We start from the raw sequence: 15,000 nt of genomic DNA on the forward strand, positions 1-15,000 counted from the left end.
AATGAATTATAAGTTTCTCAAGTTTCTTTTTTTATGTTTCTCAGGGGACATATTATTCATAATAATGACTCCCAGGCCCTTCCCATTTTCTACTTTCTTAATTTCTTCTCCCAATTTATATGATCCCACTATTCTTTTTTTTTTTTTTTTTTGCTTCTTCCAAGTTCCATTATACTACACTTCTTAATATTGAGTTCCCTCTCCCACTTCCTACTCAATTCCCATACTTTATTGAGATCACTCTGTAGCGACTCACGATCATCTACAGTGTTCACTTTTTTCAACAATTTTGCATCGTCCGCAAAGAAGCTCATAACTTTCAATTCCTTTATCCATGTCATTAATATATATAGCAAACATTATTGGGGTCAGAACTGTTCCTTGTGGAACTCCACTAATCACTTTATCCCAATTAGAGTGTTTGTCTCTTATCACCACTCTCATTTTTCTTTCATGCAAGAAGTCTTCCATCCACTTCAGCAGTTTGCCCTGTATTCCTCCTGTAGTTTCTAATTTCTTTAGCAATTTCTTATGTGGCACCTTATCAAAAGCTTTTTTCAGTTCTAGAAATGCACAGTCAGCCAATCCATCTCTTTCTTGTATTACATCTATTAGTCTTGAATAGAAACACATTAAGTTTTTGACGCATGATCGTCCTTGTCTAAATCCAAATTGCCTTGGATTTAGTACGTTGTTGTTTTTCCAAATGCCTTACCCATTTAATTTTGATAATTCTTTCACAAATTTCAGCGATTGTACTTGTAAGAGAGACCGGCCTATAGTTAGTAGGGTCTTCCTTGTTTCTCCTTTTATATATTGGCACTATATTTACTTTTTTCCAATCTTCTGGAACTTTTCCTTCTTTCAATGACTGCTTATTAGACTATGTATTTTGTCTGTTAGTTCATCCCTGCATTCTCTTAAAATCCAGTTTGCCATTTAATCTGGTCCATGCGATTTTCTGACATCGCGATTACTCAAGTGGTTCATTATTTCATTCCTTGTTACTTCTATCTCTTTCATAGGGGGGACTTTCTCCATCCACTCGATATCTCTAGGTTGTATGGTCTCCCTCGTAAACACCGATTTAAAATTCTTGTTCATAATTTCTGCTATTTCTATTTCTTCTGTGTATTCTATTCCTCCTTGTCGTAGTTTCTCTAATTCTTGTTTGTTTTTCAGTTTGTTGTCTACAAATCTGTAAAATAGTTTTGGTTGATCTTTACATTTTTCTATGACACCTTTTTCGTATTTTCTCTTTTCTTCTCTGCACACTTGTACATATTCATTTCTATAACTAGTATTTTCCATTTTTCAGATCTTTTGTATTTTTTTCCATTTTATCCAAGCTTTATCCCTTTTGTCTTTTAACTCCCTACATCTTTTGTTGTACCAACAGTTTACATATCCTTTTACTTGTTTTTGTCGTGGAACATACTTTTCCACTCTTTCTTTATCATTTTTGTCAAAATATTCCATTTCTCTTCTACTGCTGTTTCCTTCTTGTGTATCCTTTCCCAGTCTGCTTTTTGAAAGAATTTTCTTATTTTATATAAAAAAATCCATACATCAATCTTCCCTTTCTATATTGTTCGTTTTTTTATGTATTTTTCCTCGTTTAGTTCCAGTTCAACCAATATGTGGCCACTTTTACTTATTGGTGTCTTATATTCAATCTTGTCCACTATTTCGGGTTCTAATGTGATTAGTAGGTCCAGTCTCGATGATTCTTCCTCATTTCTTGTATCCATTGTGTCATTGTATGTTCTATAATAATCATATCAAATAGTACATTTCCCCATAGGTCGTCTCCACCCTTCACTGTCATCTCTTCCCAGCAGATTTCTTTACAATTAAAGTCATCCATTATAACTATTCTTCCTCCATCTTCCATTATCTTATTTAGTGTTATCCTTGTGTCTTCTAACATATTTTTGTGTTCTCTCTCTTCCCACGAAACCGTTTTAGGAGGCACATAATTTACTACAAACTTCCTGCTCTTCCCATCCCTGTCCTCCACTTTCATCATAATCATCTCTACTCTATTCTTTCCATATGTGACATTCCTCACATTTATATCCTTCTTAGTCAGGAACATAACTCCATCCCCTTGTTTTACCTCTCTGTTTCTAATCCAATAATTATATGCACCATGTCCTACACTGTTGGGTGGTAATGGACCTTTCAATTATGTGTGTGTGTGTGTATGTGTGTGTGTGTGTGTGTGTGTGTGTGTGTGTGTGTGTGTGTGTGTGTGTGTGTGTGTGTGTGTGTGTGTGTGTGTGTGTGTGTGTGTGTGTGTGTGTGTGTGTGTGTGTGCGCGCGTGTGTGTATATGTGTGTGATTCACCATGGTCTTGGATCACGTGTTGGACTCGTGATCAATAGCTACTACCCTCCCGTAAGAGAGCTCAGAGCTCGTATGAGACCGATCTATGTGTAATGCCGTGACTTTACACCCACACACATCTCCAATTCCCCGCCCACGAGAGTTGGAGTAACAACCCGCAGCACAGCGATACTGAAATTATTTCAGCCCTGGGTGGGATTCGAACCCGCACAGCCGTAGTGGCAGCCGGGAATTCTGACCACTGCGCCACGATGTGTGTGTGTGTGTGTGTGTGTGTGTGTGTGTGTGTGTGTGTGTGTGTGTGTGTGTGTGTGTGTGTGTGTGTGTGTGTGTGTGTGTGTGTGTGTGTGTGTGTGTGTGTGTGTGTGTGTGTGTGATTCACCATGATTCACCATGGTCTTGAATCACGTGTTGAACTCGTGATCGACAGCTATTTCCCTCCCGGAAGAGAGCTCAGAGCTCATATATGACCGATCTATGGGTAATACTGTGACCTTACACGCACACACACACACAACCCCCCACCCACGAGAGTTGGAGTAACGACTCACAGCGCAGCGATACTGCAATTATTTCAGCCCTGGGCGGGATTCGAACCCGGAGCTCCGCAGTGGCAGCCAAGATCTCTACCAACGGCGCCATCGAGTCGCGCGCGCGCGCGCGTGTGTGTGTGTGTGTGTGTGTGTGTGTGTGTGTGTGTGTGTGTGTGTGTGTGTGTGTGTGTGTGTGTGTGTGTGTGTGTGTGTGTGTGTGTGTGTGTGTGTGTGTGTGTGTGTGTGTGTGTGTGTGTGCGCGCGCGCGCGCGGGTGTCAACCCGTGCATGTGCTTATTCGCTTATGTGCGAGTCTGTACTTTTAGTTCATGTATGTATGTCAAGGGGAAGTCTTTGTATATGTTCAGTCGCACGTGTCTGTACTTGATTCCTTCTTCTTAGCGAACCCTAACTTCACCCTTATTAATCATAATATTTGATTTTAGTTCAATTTTTCTGAAAAACGTCCAAATGGGAAGCGTCTATCTGGGACAACAACTTACAGAACGCTCCAGTCCGTCTACGGTTTACAAGTCAACCGATCTCTCATTCCAAGCTCTTCCAGCCTGTGCTCTCGTGATAGTATGAATAGATATCCCTAAAGTTACCTCACAGTTACATTCATTGATTCCAGGCTCGAACTCCAAGTCTCCTGCCCATACCTCCAAAGCCACGACAGCCGGCGGCAATAGTCCTCTTTTATACACAACTATCTTTTCATTTTCATACAGACACCTCTTCCTCTCCTACAAGTACCGATCCCGCGACTGCGGGTGGTCTGTCCTAGGTAGCCCATAGTCCATTGTATGATACGTTTGATGACTCCTTGCGTGAGTGGAGTATTTGGACGTCTCGATGTCGTGGGTAACGGAAACAGTTTGAGCGTTTTAGAGACTTGTTTGTTCTTCGTGTAAGAGATCGCTGGGAACGATTATCCAGTCTCTTATTTGGTTAGATACCATCTGCTTCTTTGGCGCGACTGGGAGAGAAATGGATTTGAATTGGACAAATTTAGGTGTAAGGAAATAGGCAAGAATTAGTGTACCAATAGAGTGATTGACGAATGGAATAGGTTTAGTAACCATGTAATGAGTGTTGAAACTATTGGTTATTTTATGAGAAGATTAGATAACTTTATGTATAGGGGTAATAGGTGGTAATGAACTTAGAATTGCTTAGTGTAGGTCTCGTGCAGTCTCCTTTATTCTTATGTTCTTATGAGAGATTAGGTCTTGCCAGGATGGTAAAGGGATAGTGAGCTTAGAATCCGTGGTTCTTTTTGGCCATTCCCCACCTAATCACTGATGTCCCCCCACGTGGTGATATACAATTCTTGTCATTTGAAAAATAAACTCCCCTTCAGCTGAAAAAACATAAACCCTTGGTTTAAAACCACTTCAAAAGAACAAGGCATCAACGAAAAATACGTACATACATATACATATACCAAAGGCTTTTTCCCCCTTACACGGGGTAGTAGCCAAAAAGAAAAAGGCATAGAAACCACTCCCACCCATTCCATTTTCTATATATTCCACTCCCCTCCACCCTCCTCCCTCCCTCTTATCTTGGCACCTCCTGGATGACGGGTCATCCCTGCATCCTGTCCACTGCCCTGGGTTAGAAGCAGTGTCGCAAGAAAAAACAAAAAACCGAATTGCCCATCTGTGGGGCGTGCGCCCCACGTTGAGAAACACCCGCTTAGATGGACTAAATGAACACTAGGACTCTGAAGGCGCTATCACATTGAGCAAGTTTTCCTTCAACTGTTGGGGCAAATTTGCAGTCAGCAGCTTTTGGGAAGGACTCTTATATGCCGGAGAACATTAATTTTCCTTCAGCATATTACATGACGTTCTACGTAGATTATTATATAAAAAAAAAAAAAAATAGTTTACTATAGTGATTTTATGGCGGAAAAAGTGGCGGCGGTAGACGGTACCGCAGACTAATCGGAGGTTGAAGGAAAAATAGCCCAGTGTGATAATGCCTTGGGTCTTCAGGTGACGTCATTGTCGACTAAGAATCACTGAGATTTACGGTGGTAATCTTAAAAAAGATCTTTCCTTTTATAAATATTGTATAAATCCTTGGAAGGGAAAGATTTATATAAGGAAATAATTTTTGTTTAACCCGGCGTTATTTTTGTGAGTGGTATTCTTAAAAAAAATTTCCTTAGATAAATCTTTCCCTTTCAAAGATTTATATAAGGAAAGATTTTTTTTAAGAATAACACCAACAAATGACAGCCAAATATAACAAAATGCAAATACATTTCTAGGATTCCGCTTTCAAATATGTCAAATACATTTAATGCAAAACAATGCTAGGATTTCAATACAAATAAAAAAAATGCAATAGAATAGTGTATTTTTTCAATAGTTCTGAGTTCAGAAATTATAGTTACTGCCACAAGAATCCTAAAATAATTTTGATTTTGTTGAAGTTTACAATAAACTCATTACCTGAGATTTATGTGTGGAGTTCGTTATCGCCCTGTTCACACTATCAGTTTCAACCGCTGCGGTTCGAACCGCGTCGGTTCAATTACAATGTAAGTCACTGGAGCCGGTCACACAACCACGCGTTTTTTCCTTGACTCTACTGTACCGCCGCGGTTTCCGCACGGTTGAAACCGCTGATGTGAACAAGACCAAGAGAAGTTTGCATGGGTACCAGTTTGATTCTTCATTGTTTAGTGTGAAAACGATGGTGGGGTCGTCCATCCCTGGGGAAAGACTACAAATGAGTGTTTTTGGTGGAGGAGGCACCTCACGAGGAAATTACTTGGCGATATTCCCTTGTGAGGCGGAACTTAACAAGTCCATTTTTGGTTAATTTCAGTCTTCGTTACTGCTCCGTTTCGGTCCGTTTCGAACAGTTTCGAGCAGTTGCGAACAGTCTCGAACAGTTTCGAACAGTTTCGAACAGTTTCGAACAGTTATGGTCCTTTTCAAACCGTTTCGAACCTTTTCGAACCGTTTCAAACCGTTTTGGTTCTTTTCGAACCGTTTCGAACAGTTCCCAACAGTTTCGAACCGCTTTGGTCCTTTTCGAACCATGTCGAACAATTTCGAACCGTTTTAGACTTCACCACTACCCAGTGCGAAGACGGTCAATCAGAAAACGACATATTACGTAGCTTTAGTTCGGTAGTCTTTTTGGAGATAACATTGGGCTCGTCTAAGTAGAAACTTTCCTTGAAATCAATGTAATACAAATCTAATAATTTAATGGTGTTGTGTTTTTGTCAGTATTCCTACAAAATATAGACGAAATCAAGGATGCTGACAAGTTTGTTTGGTATAAGAAATTGCATAATATTAAACTGTTGGATTTTTTTTTTTTTTTTTTTTTTTGACATTGGTATAGATCCAATTAAATCATGAAGAATTGGATAATGTCCACGTGAAATATTAAATTCAGCGTATAAAGACTACTAGGTTTGAAAGTATGTGTGTGTGTGTCTGTGTGTGTGTGTGTGTGTGTGTGTGTGTGTGTGTGTGTGTGTGTGTGTGTGTGTGTGTGTGTGTGTGTGTGTGTGTGTGTGTGTTAAATTCAGCGTATAAAGACTACTAGGTTTGAAAGTATGTGTGTGTGTGTCTGTGTGTGTGTGTGTGTGTGTGTGTGTGTGTGTGTGTGTGTGTGTGTGTGTGTGTGTGTGTGTGTGTGTGCATGTGTGTGTATGCGTATGTGTGTGTGTAAGTATGCGCGCGCGTGTGTATTTGTGTCTGCATATCTATTCATATGTATGTATACTGATGTTGCTGTGTTTTCTCTTCCTAACAGAATAAGTTCCTGTCGGGAGGATGGAGCAACTTAGGCGTGGGCGGCACCACTGGTGTGGGTGGTACAATGGGAGGTCTACCGGGCGTGAACGGGCTGAACGGCGCCGCGGGTCTCAACTCGATCCCCGCAGCTTCCCTTAACACCATTGCCAACGGCCTCGGGGGAATCTCCGGTGGGATGAGTGGGCCTGGATCGGGGACGGGCGTGAGCACAGGAGCGGGAGGAGGAGGAGGAGGAGGAGGGGGAGGAGGTGGTGGAGGAGGAGGTGTACCTGGGGGAGGACTCAATGGAGGAGTTACCACTGGTGGCGGTCCTCCAGGGAGTATAGGCGCTGGAGTTGGTGCTGGAGGGAATTTGGGATGTTCTGCAACCCTTCCGGGCATCAGCTCTCTGTTGAGTGGCAGTGTCGGGACCAATATCTTAGGCGGGCTTAACGCCTCTGAACTCTCGGCCATCACCGGCTTCACGGGACTCGGAGGATTGAACGGACTAAATGGAATCAATGGCTTGAATGGCATTGGTGCAATAGGAGGCATTAATGGAATCAACAGTGGTTTTACGAATGGTCTGAACGGGCTAAGTAGTCCAGTCAACAGCAGCAGCGTTAACGGCAGTATAGGTAAGTATCAGTAAATCCAGTGGTATAGGCTTAGCTCTACAAATTGCATCAGTGTACAAGAAACCCGTCTGTGTGCAAAATATGAGTACAGATTTGTATACATTCGTGTGGACTTGTAGATTTTGTGTATGCATGTATGTAGTTTTGGACCCTCGATCCAAGACGGTTAATTGTCATGTGGTTTTCTCTCCAGTCTCAAGACTGTAGTGTAACTGAAACCGGAGGTTGGTAGGAACCCAGCATTACAGATATTTGTCTTGGTGCCACTAAAACTATTTGAAACTATTTGGAATAACGTCAGCAATACGTGGCGGACCAATCCTCATAACATACCCACAGGACTCCGACGGTGTGGATGTTCTAGTTATGACAGATGTTGAGGAAACGCTAAGTTTTTGATGCCGAAAGGGAGGGGTCCCGGATTATCACCATTAGGGGTCGGTGGTCTCAGCAGCGCTATAGTCCCACGAATATACACCTTAATTAACAGGGTTGGAACCTCAATCGGGACCTCCGGGTTTATACCTGGTTTATCCACATTTCCAGAAGTGATGATTACCTGTGCTGTCCTGTAAGTCGAGACCTCCTGGTGTAGGAGTAGCAGAACACTCTCAGGTTTTATCCCTGGATTGAAGCAAAACTAGTAATGAGGGCTATACCCACCAATGGTCTAGCCGACCTGATGGGAAACACCTGCAGAGTGTGGCTATTGTCATCTCAAGCTCTTGTTCACACAAAACTGGAAGCAAATCAAAATCATGGCCATCAAATACAAGAATCTTCAAATCCATTGAGTTTTTGTCTCACCACATGGATGTGAGATTTGGACCCTCATCAAGGCTTTGAAAACTACATATGAAGGCTTTTGGGACAAAGTCTGCAAAAGGATCATAGAACGCTACTGGAGTAATCATGTATTACTAGTGGAGTTCATGTGATACTAGTGGAGTTCATATGTTAGTAGTGGAGTTCCCCAGGGCTCGGTTTTGGGTAATTTATCATCATTTCAATTTCTTAATAAACCTTACTATAGCGGAAGTCTCCTAGAACCACGACCATCCAATTCATCCGGGGTTTCTCCGAGCATTGACTTGGTTCTTCTCAAACCCAACCCTCAGTAAAATATGATGTTAAGCAACATTGCTCCCTCGTCCTTTTTTCTTCTATACTTCATCCATAGACTATATCCTATCGTTCTTATGACATTTCCTTTGATTTGATTTAATTTGTGTGTATAATGTAAGGATGCTCCTTTCTGTTTCAGGTTTTAACCTTTCGAAATCAGTCCATCAGTATTTAAGTCCATCGTTTTTATCGTTTCACTCCTTGCATATTCTTTTATTACTTGTCTTCGTTTCCTTTAAATAGTACCACCTAGCAATTTACCTTTCTATCACTTTGTACAAGTTCCCTTCTCATTTCTGCATTCATTCATTCCATAAGTTAGCACCCTCTTCATTTAGAAATGTTCAGTTTTTTAGCATTGTTCTTGACCAAGATCATTTCATACATTCACATATTCATGATTTGGTAATGCCATATAACAGTGCGCTTGCTTCTCAAGCTACAGACTTCGTATTGGTGTTACTTATCTACTTCTATATAAAAACTCCCCATAAGTTTTTTATCCTATTGAATCTTTTATCTCATATCTATTTCTCCAAGTCCCGTATGTAATCATTTTCCCCTGAGGCCGTCTTTTATATCATTCCTTATTTTAGTAGAAAAGTCCAAAATACATGTTGACTCCTCTCTCCTCCACATTTTCTCTGGCTCTCTTATAATGTCAACATGCTGTAGGTGGTCCTGGCAACTTGCCATTGCCCCAGTGGCCTCTTCTGCGTCCATTCCTCTTCTCTCTTGATCTCCCAATTCTCTATCGCCCACCGTCCTTCCGCCTCTGATTCTCTCTTCCTCTCCCGGTGCCTCCCGTTCCTCTACTACAGTAGACTCCGCCTCACCATATCCTTTCGATAGCCCTTTCTACTTGCCTACGGTTGTCCGTCTTTCGTTTATTTATTTATTTATTTATTTATTTATTTATTTATTTATTTATTTATTTATTTATTTATTTATTTATTTATTTATTTATTTATTTATTTACTTATTTATTTACTTATCTATTTATTTATTTATTTATTTGTTTGTTTATTTATTTATCTATTTATCTATTTGTTTATGTATCTATTTAATTGTTTATTTATTTATCTATTTATTTATTTATTTATTTATTTATCTATTTATTTATCTATCATTTTTCTTGTAGTCATTCTATATTTGCTTTGATTCTTCCTTCCTGTCATTGCCCCGTAAGAGGTACTGACTCCAAATTTTATGGAGTCGGTATTTCAAGAACTCTAGCGGCGTCCATACACACCAGTCCTTTCATAATTAGACAGCAATCTTCTTTCACCCTCATTTATCCCTACTATCTACTGCATTCGTCAAATTTTTCCTTTATCATCTGTATGACTTCGTCTCCTGTCACTGTTGTCTTCTTCTTCTCTTTCCTATTTCCTCTCCATGTCTCCCCAAATATCTGAAATCCTTCGCGAGGGAGGTTTGTTTATATAATTTGTTCTGGCTGACGCCAAGCAAGGTTACGACTCCAATTCATCGGTGTCATAAGGTCCTTAAGGAGAGAATCTTTGGTTATTGTTGACAAAAGTTGCCCCTGCTGAAGGGATTATAACTAATTCAGTTAATCACTTCCGGGAATGTGGTCGGGTTTAGACGGTTTCACTCAAACTTGGATAGGACCTCCTTGCTAAAGGAGTGGAAAACGATTCTGACCCACTTAAAGTCTATCACAACCTTGAACTTACCTAAACTTTATTCCTCTGTTCCGTGTCGTCATTACAGCAAACTTAGCATTCCCCTTTTCTAAATTGATCTCCTTGACTCTTGTCATTTTCATTTTCATTTCCCTTGGTAGTCATTTCACAAGAAAAAATACAAGCTCTCCAACTGTTGAAATTGTCTCAGGTATAATAAGGGTATGTTTCAGAATTAGGCTCTCTCATTCTGATATTTTGTGGAAGACACCAAACAGCGTCCCATAATAACAGAACCCTCTCTTTCATGCATACACGACTAGACGGTTGGAGCTCCGTCTTCCTCAGCCTCGCTGGACTTTAGATTGACATTGCTGGTTTGGTCAGGTCAACCAGGGTATCAATGGACTCTGACACATGTCATTTACCTCTCTCTTAGACTCCTCTTCATTTCTTCTTATAGAAAACTACCAAACGTATACAAAAAACTGACTCTGTGTTGAGACCTGCGCAAAACTACAGGGCTATTTCCTTCGTGACCACATCTTTGTGTATGTATTCACCTTGGTCTTTGGATCACGTGTTGGACTCGCGATCGACAGCTATTTCCCTCCCGGAAGAGAGCTCAGAGCTCGTATGACTGATCTATGGGTAATGCTATGACCTTTCACACACACCCACACCCAACTCCCCACCCACGAGAGTCAGAGTAACGACCCGAAGCGCAGCGATACCGAAATAATTTCGGCCCTGGGCAGGATTCGAACCAGGTACTGCGAGCACCATCGTACTTGCCAGTCCAGTGCTCTACCAACCGCGCCACCGGTTTTGTGTGTGTGTGTGTGTGTGTGTGTGTGTGTGTGTGTGTGTGTGTGTGTGTGTGTGTGTGTGTGTGTGTGTGTGTGTTTTTGCGCGCACGAGCGTGTGCGTGTATATTGTTACGGTATTTTTTTTTTATATCTGTTTGCTTAATACTTTGTGTTTTCTTTGGCGTAAATTCTTCTATTTCTTTTTATAGATAGATCAGACGAGCACAATACAGGTCATACTCTCATACATATATCACATATCCCTCGTTATACTTGCTGTACATGTAGTTCTCAATATCCTCGATGTCTTTCTTTTTGGATTAGTCAAAGGTCCTTTCAGATTTTTTTTTCTTTTGAATTTGTGTTACATATATATATATATATATATATATATATATATATATATATATATATATATATATATATATATATATATATTTTTTTTTTTTTTTTTTTTTTTTTTTCTTTTTTTAACTTTACAAGATTTATGTTTCTAAATGATTCCTGATTCTTATTACAGGCGAGCTGGCCGATCACCTGAGCGAACTTACGCTTGGGTTGGACAAGAAAAGCAAAGGACGAAGACTTCCACCGAACTACTTGTGCCATTTATGCTTCAAGAAAGGTCATCACATCAAAGAGTGTCCACAGGTATACTCATTCACAAAACTCCCTCGGGGTCGGCGCGTGAATTCTTCTAAAGAAACGCCCCCTTGTTGGAGAACGACTTTGAGTAGAATGACGTGACGGAACTGTGTGACCTTGTTGTAACCAGGTCAATAAAGCACAAGAGTAAACTTAGAACATCACGAACTTTTACCAGTCGTTGTATAACTAGGTTCACGGGTAATAATAGAAACTACAGACTATAGAGACAAATGCAAACTCTACAGCCGTATTGAGTAGATTTCATGAGCTATGCGTCCCTATGTGTTCTCAGAGACGAACAGATAGACAGACAGGCAGACAGATAGAGAGACAGACAGACAGGCAGGCAGACAGATAGAGAGACAGACAGACAGGCAGGCAGACAAGTAGACAGACAAACAGACAGACAGACAGACAGACAGACAGGTAGGCAGACAGAAAGACAGACAGACAGATAGGGAGAGAGAAGGGGAACTATGGGGAGGGAGAGGAGGTGGATTGAGGGGTGATAAGAGAGGGAAAGTTAAAATAAATTTCAGGATGATATTCAACAGATCATAATTCTTCATTTCCATATGAACAATAAGAAAAACCTGTATTAAAAATGTCCTTCCTCTTTTTCATATCTGCACATTTTACCTGCATATTTGGGTCAAGAATCCATGTCTAGAAGCAAGCGGAACCACATTAGCTATATGATATTTGGTAACACTTGCTATACCCCGTGCAGGCTCGACCTAAGGGTGAGGGCCTAACGCCGTACCAGGGCAAGAAGCGATGCTTTGGTGAGTTCCGCTGCACCAAATGTAAGCGGAAGTGGATGAGTGGCAACTCTTGGGCCAACTGTGGACAAGAGTGTATCAAATGTCGCATCAATGTCTACCCGCACAAACAGGTGAGCAGCAACAAGCTTTATATGTATTAGGATGCAAGTGTCATACGCAGTTTTGAAGTCATTGTCTAGAACCAGTGTTGATTTCTTTCGATATCAATTTCTCCTAAAAACAAAGATGTCCAGGAATGTCTCATGAGATTGATCCACGTTAATCGTCATATATATATTTTTTCTCATTGTGATATTTTCGTAACAGATGTACTCTTGTTGTTCATGCATTCCTATCTTGAATATTGTAAATTCTAAGGTATTTGTCGCATAGGCTTCCTCATGGTTATGGTTATTAAAGTTGACAAAGACCCTCCCTGCCAAACAACAGCGGCCGCTCGACAAACCGGACGGTCTTGACGTGTCTGATCAGTCGAAGGTCCATCCGCAACACTTGTGCGAAAAATGCAAGAGTCTTGGTTACTACTGTAGAAGAGTCAACTAACGAAAGCGTCTGAGGGTCAACGAACAACGGGTTCCTCCGCCTCTCCCCCCGAAGTAAACCTCGATGTTTCCCTGACGAAGTCGTCTGTTTTGGGTTTACGCAATGCACAAGGAGGGCCAACGATCCTGGAGGACGACCGGCAGAGTACTGAAGACGAAGCCAACGAACTAAAGACGACTTGTGAACCCTCCCGTGACGAAAGAAACAACCGACACTGCGTTTAGAATTTAAGTTTGTGTGTTCGATCGAGTGCGAAGTGGCTTCAAATTGTCTACGACTTCATAAAATGAAAAGTAAATGATTATCATATGGTCAATAGTGTGTGTGTGTGTGTGTGTGTGTGTGTGTGTGTGTGTGTGTGTGTGTGTGTGTGTGCGCGCACGCGTGTGTGTGTGATTCACCATGGTCTTGGATCACGTGTTGGACTCGTGATCGACTGCTGTTACCCTCCCGCATGCTTAGAGCTTATATATGACCGCCCAGGAGAGTTAGAGTAACGGCTCGTAGCGCAGCGATACTGAAATCATTTCAGCCCTGAGCGGAATTCGAACTCGAACCGCTGGAGTAGCAGTTGTGAACGCTATCACTGCGCCGTCGAGCCGTGTGTGTGTGTGTGTGTGTGTGTGTGTGTGTGTGTGTGTGTGTGTGTGTGTGTGTGTGTGTGTGTGTGTGTGTGTGTGCGCGCGCGCGCGCACGCTACGAGCAGTATTGAATCGTAATGTCGAATGGAGTGTACTGTGGTGGATTTGCTATGTTTAATGGCATATGTCTGATATTATGCAACAATGCCACTTACTTAACGAATTATGATATGTATTTTGATGTAAGATTCCAGATGTTTTCCAGTATGTATTCCCAACCAAATCTTTGTCATCCAGTATGTGTTTTCCATACCCTGTAGCCTTGAGCTTCAATCAAAGTTAATAACATAACGTCTACTGCTATGACGCGATGTTTCTTCTGAGTGTGCTGATACTTTAAAGTCTGTACTTAAATATCAGTAATAAGCTACTCATACCGATTGTATAATTTAAATGTTAGTAGTTGCATTAAGTGCAATATCTTAGCCACCATGTCATCTACTAGACCTTGAGTTGCCTTATATTTGGGCCAATGGGCACCTAGTGTGTAGCCTTAAGGTGCCTTGTCTTGACAAAGTGCCTTGATTCTGTCCTTTAGGTTCCTACTTTAGGTGTAAAGATGGGATCCTCTGCTCCAATAGCATTATGGAATACGCCAGAGACCTTGAGATTTTTTTTTTTTTTTTCCTGCCAGTGATATTATATAGGACACCAGTCTTCGTCATTATCTACAGCAACGGACCCTTGAGGTGTCACGTCTACACCCTTTAGGATCTGCTCTAGCCTTTCCGGCCACTGTGACTTACTCCTGTGGGTGTTCATATAGTTTGCAAAGTATAGAATTTGGTTTTGGTGATATAAACCAGGACTGTATAGCTGATGGACGTTGTAATGATCTTGATATATCTTTTTATACTATTAGTTATATTATTACTAATTTACTAAATGTTTGGAGGTCTTGTATTATGTTAAGTTTGAATTCAAATTTGTCCATTAGAAGAGAGGCACAGCAGTTGTATAAATGTAAGGTAATACCCATATACTGTATGTTGAGGAAGTAGAATATATTAACTGTAACAATCAAAGGAATTAGTAATAAAATTGTTTGTTTGTGTATGTGCTCGTTGAGAGTTTAGTAGAATTCATTTGGGTATCTCATTATATGTTATGATAAGTATATTTATGTTGTTCTTTGGTCAACTGTTTCGACAGTTTTGTTGTGCTGACAATTGGTGCTATTAGAAGTAAGTAGAATTAAGGGATTCCTGGTGCTGTTTATTGGTTCTTTATATCAGCCCATTAAACCGGTATGTGCTACTGAAAGTTCGGAATAAGAATTCTAGGGCTGACTGTTGGTAAAAGTGAAAATGTGGATGTCTTTCTATTGTGTCAAGGTTGGGTGAACAGTGGCAGCTCAACAGCATCCGAGACAAGGGTATAGTGCGATAAGCAAATCCCAACCAGCGCGTAACATACATACAACTTCCGATTAAGTTGGATTTCACTGTGTGTAGTCATTGCAGAGGGAAATGAGGTTCAATATGCCTCTATAAGTAGGTGAGGCGGTGTTG

At 40.9% G+C, this 15,000-nt stretch overlaps 1 protein-coding gene across 4 annotated transcripts in view; it reads left to right on the top strand.

Moving 5' to 3' along the window:
• The window catches only part of LOC143029862 (uncharacterized), a 63,905-nt gene that overhangs the window by 47,630 nt on the left and 1,275 nt on the right, over window positions 1-15,000 (top strand). Inside the window, exons 2-5 of one of the 4 annotated variants that reach the window (XM_076192982.1) lie at window positions 6,671-7,289; window positions 11,393-11,523; window positions 12,251-12,415; window positions 12,678-15,000. The exon at window positions 12,678-15,000 is cut by the window's right edge and continues 1,275 nt beyond it. In XM_076192982.1, coding sequence (XP_076049097.1) covers window positions 6,671-7,289; window positions 11,393-11,523; window positions 12,251-12,415; window positions 12,678-12,848 — 1,086 coding nt within the window. In that variant the 3' untranslated portion in view covers window positions 12,849-15,000. Of the gene's footprint in view, window positions 1-6,670; window positions 7,290-11,392; window positions 11,524-12,250; window positions 12,416-12,662 lie in introns of all 4 variants that reach the window. The other 3 variants (XM_076192983.1, XM_076192985.1, XM_076192984.1) reach the window with 3 other exon arrangements.

The sequence above is a fragment of the Oratosquilla oratoria genome, chromosome 11 (assembly GCF_046742065.1).
Source record: "Oratosquilla oratoria isolate Oo_2021 chromosome 11, ASM4674206v1, whole genome shotgun sequence".
NCBI lineage: Eukaryota > Metazoa > Arthropoda > Malacostraca > Stomatopoda > Squillidae > Oratosquilla > Oratosquilla oratoria.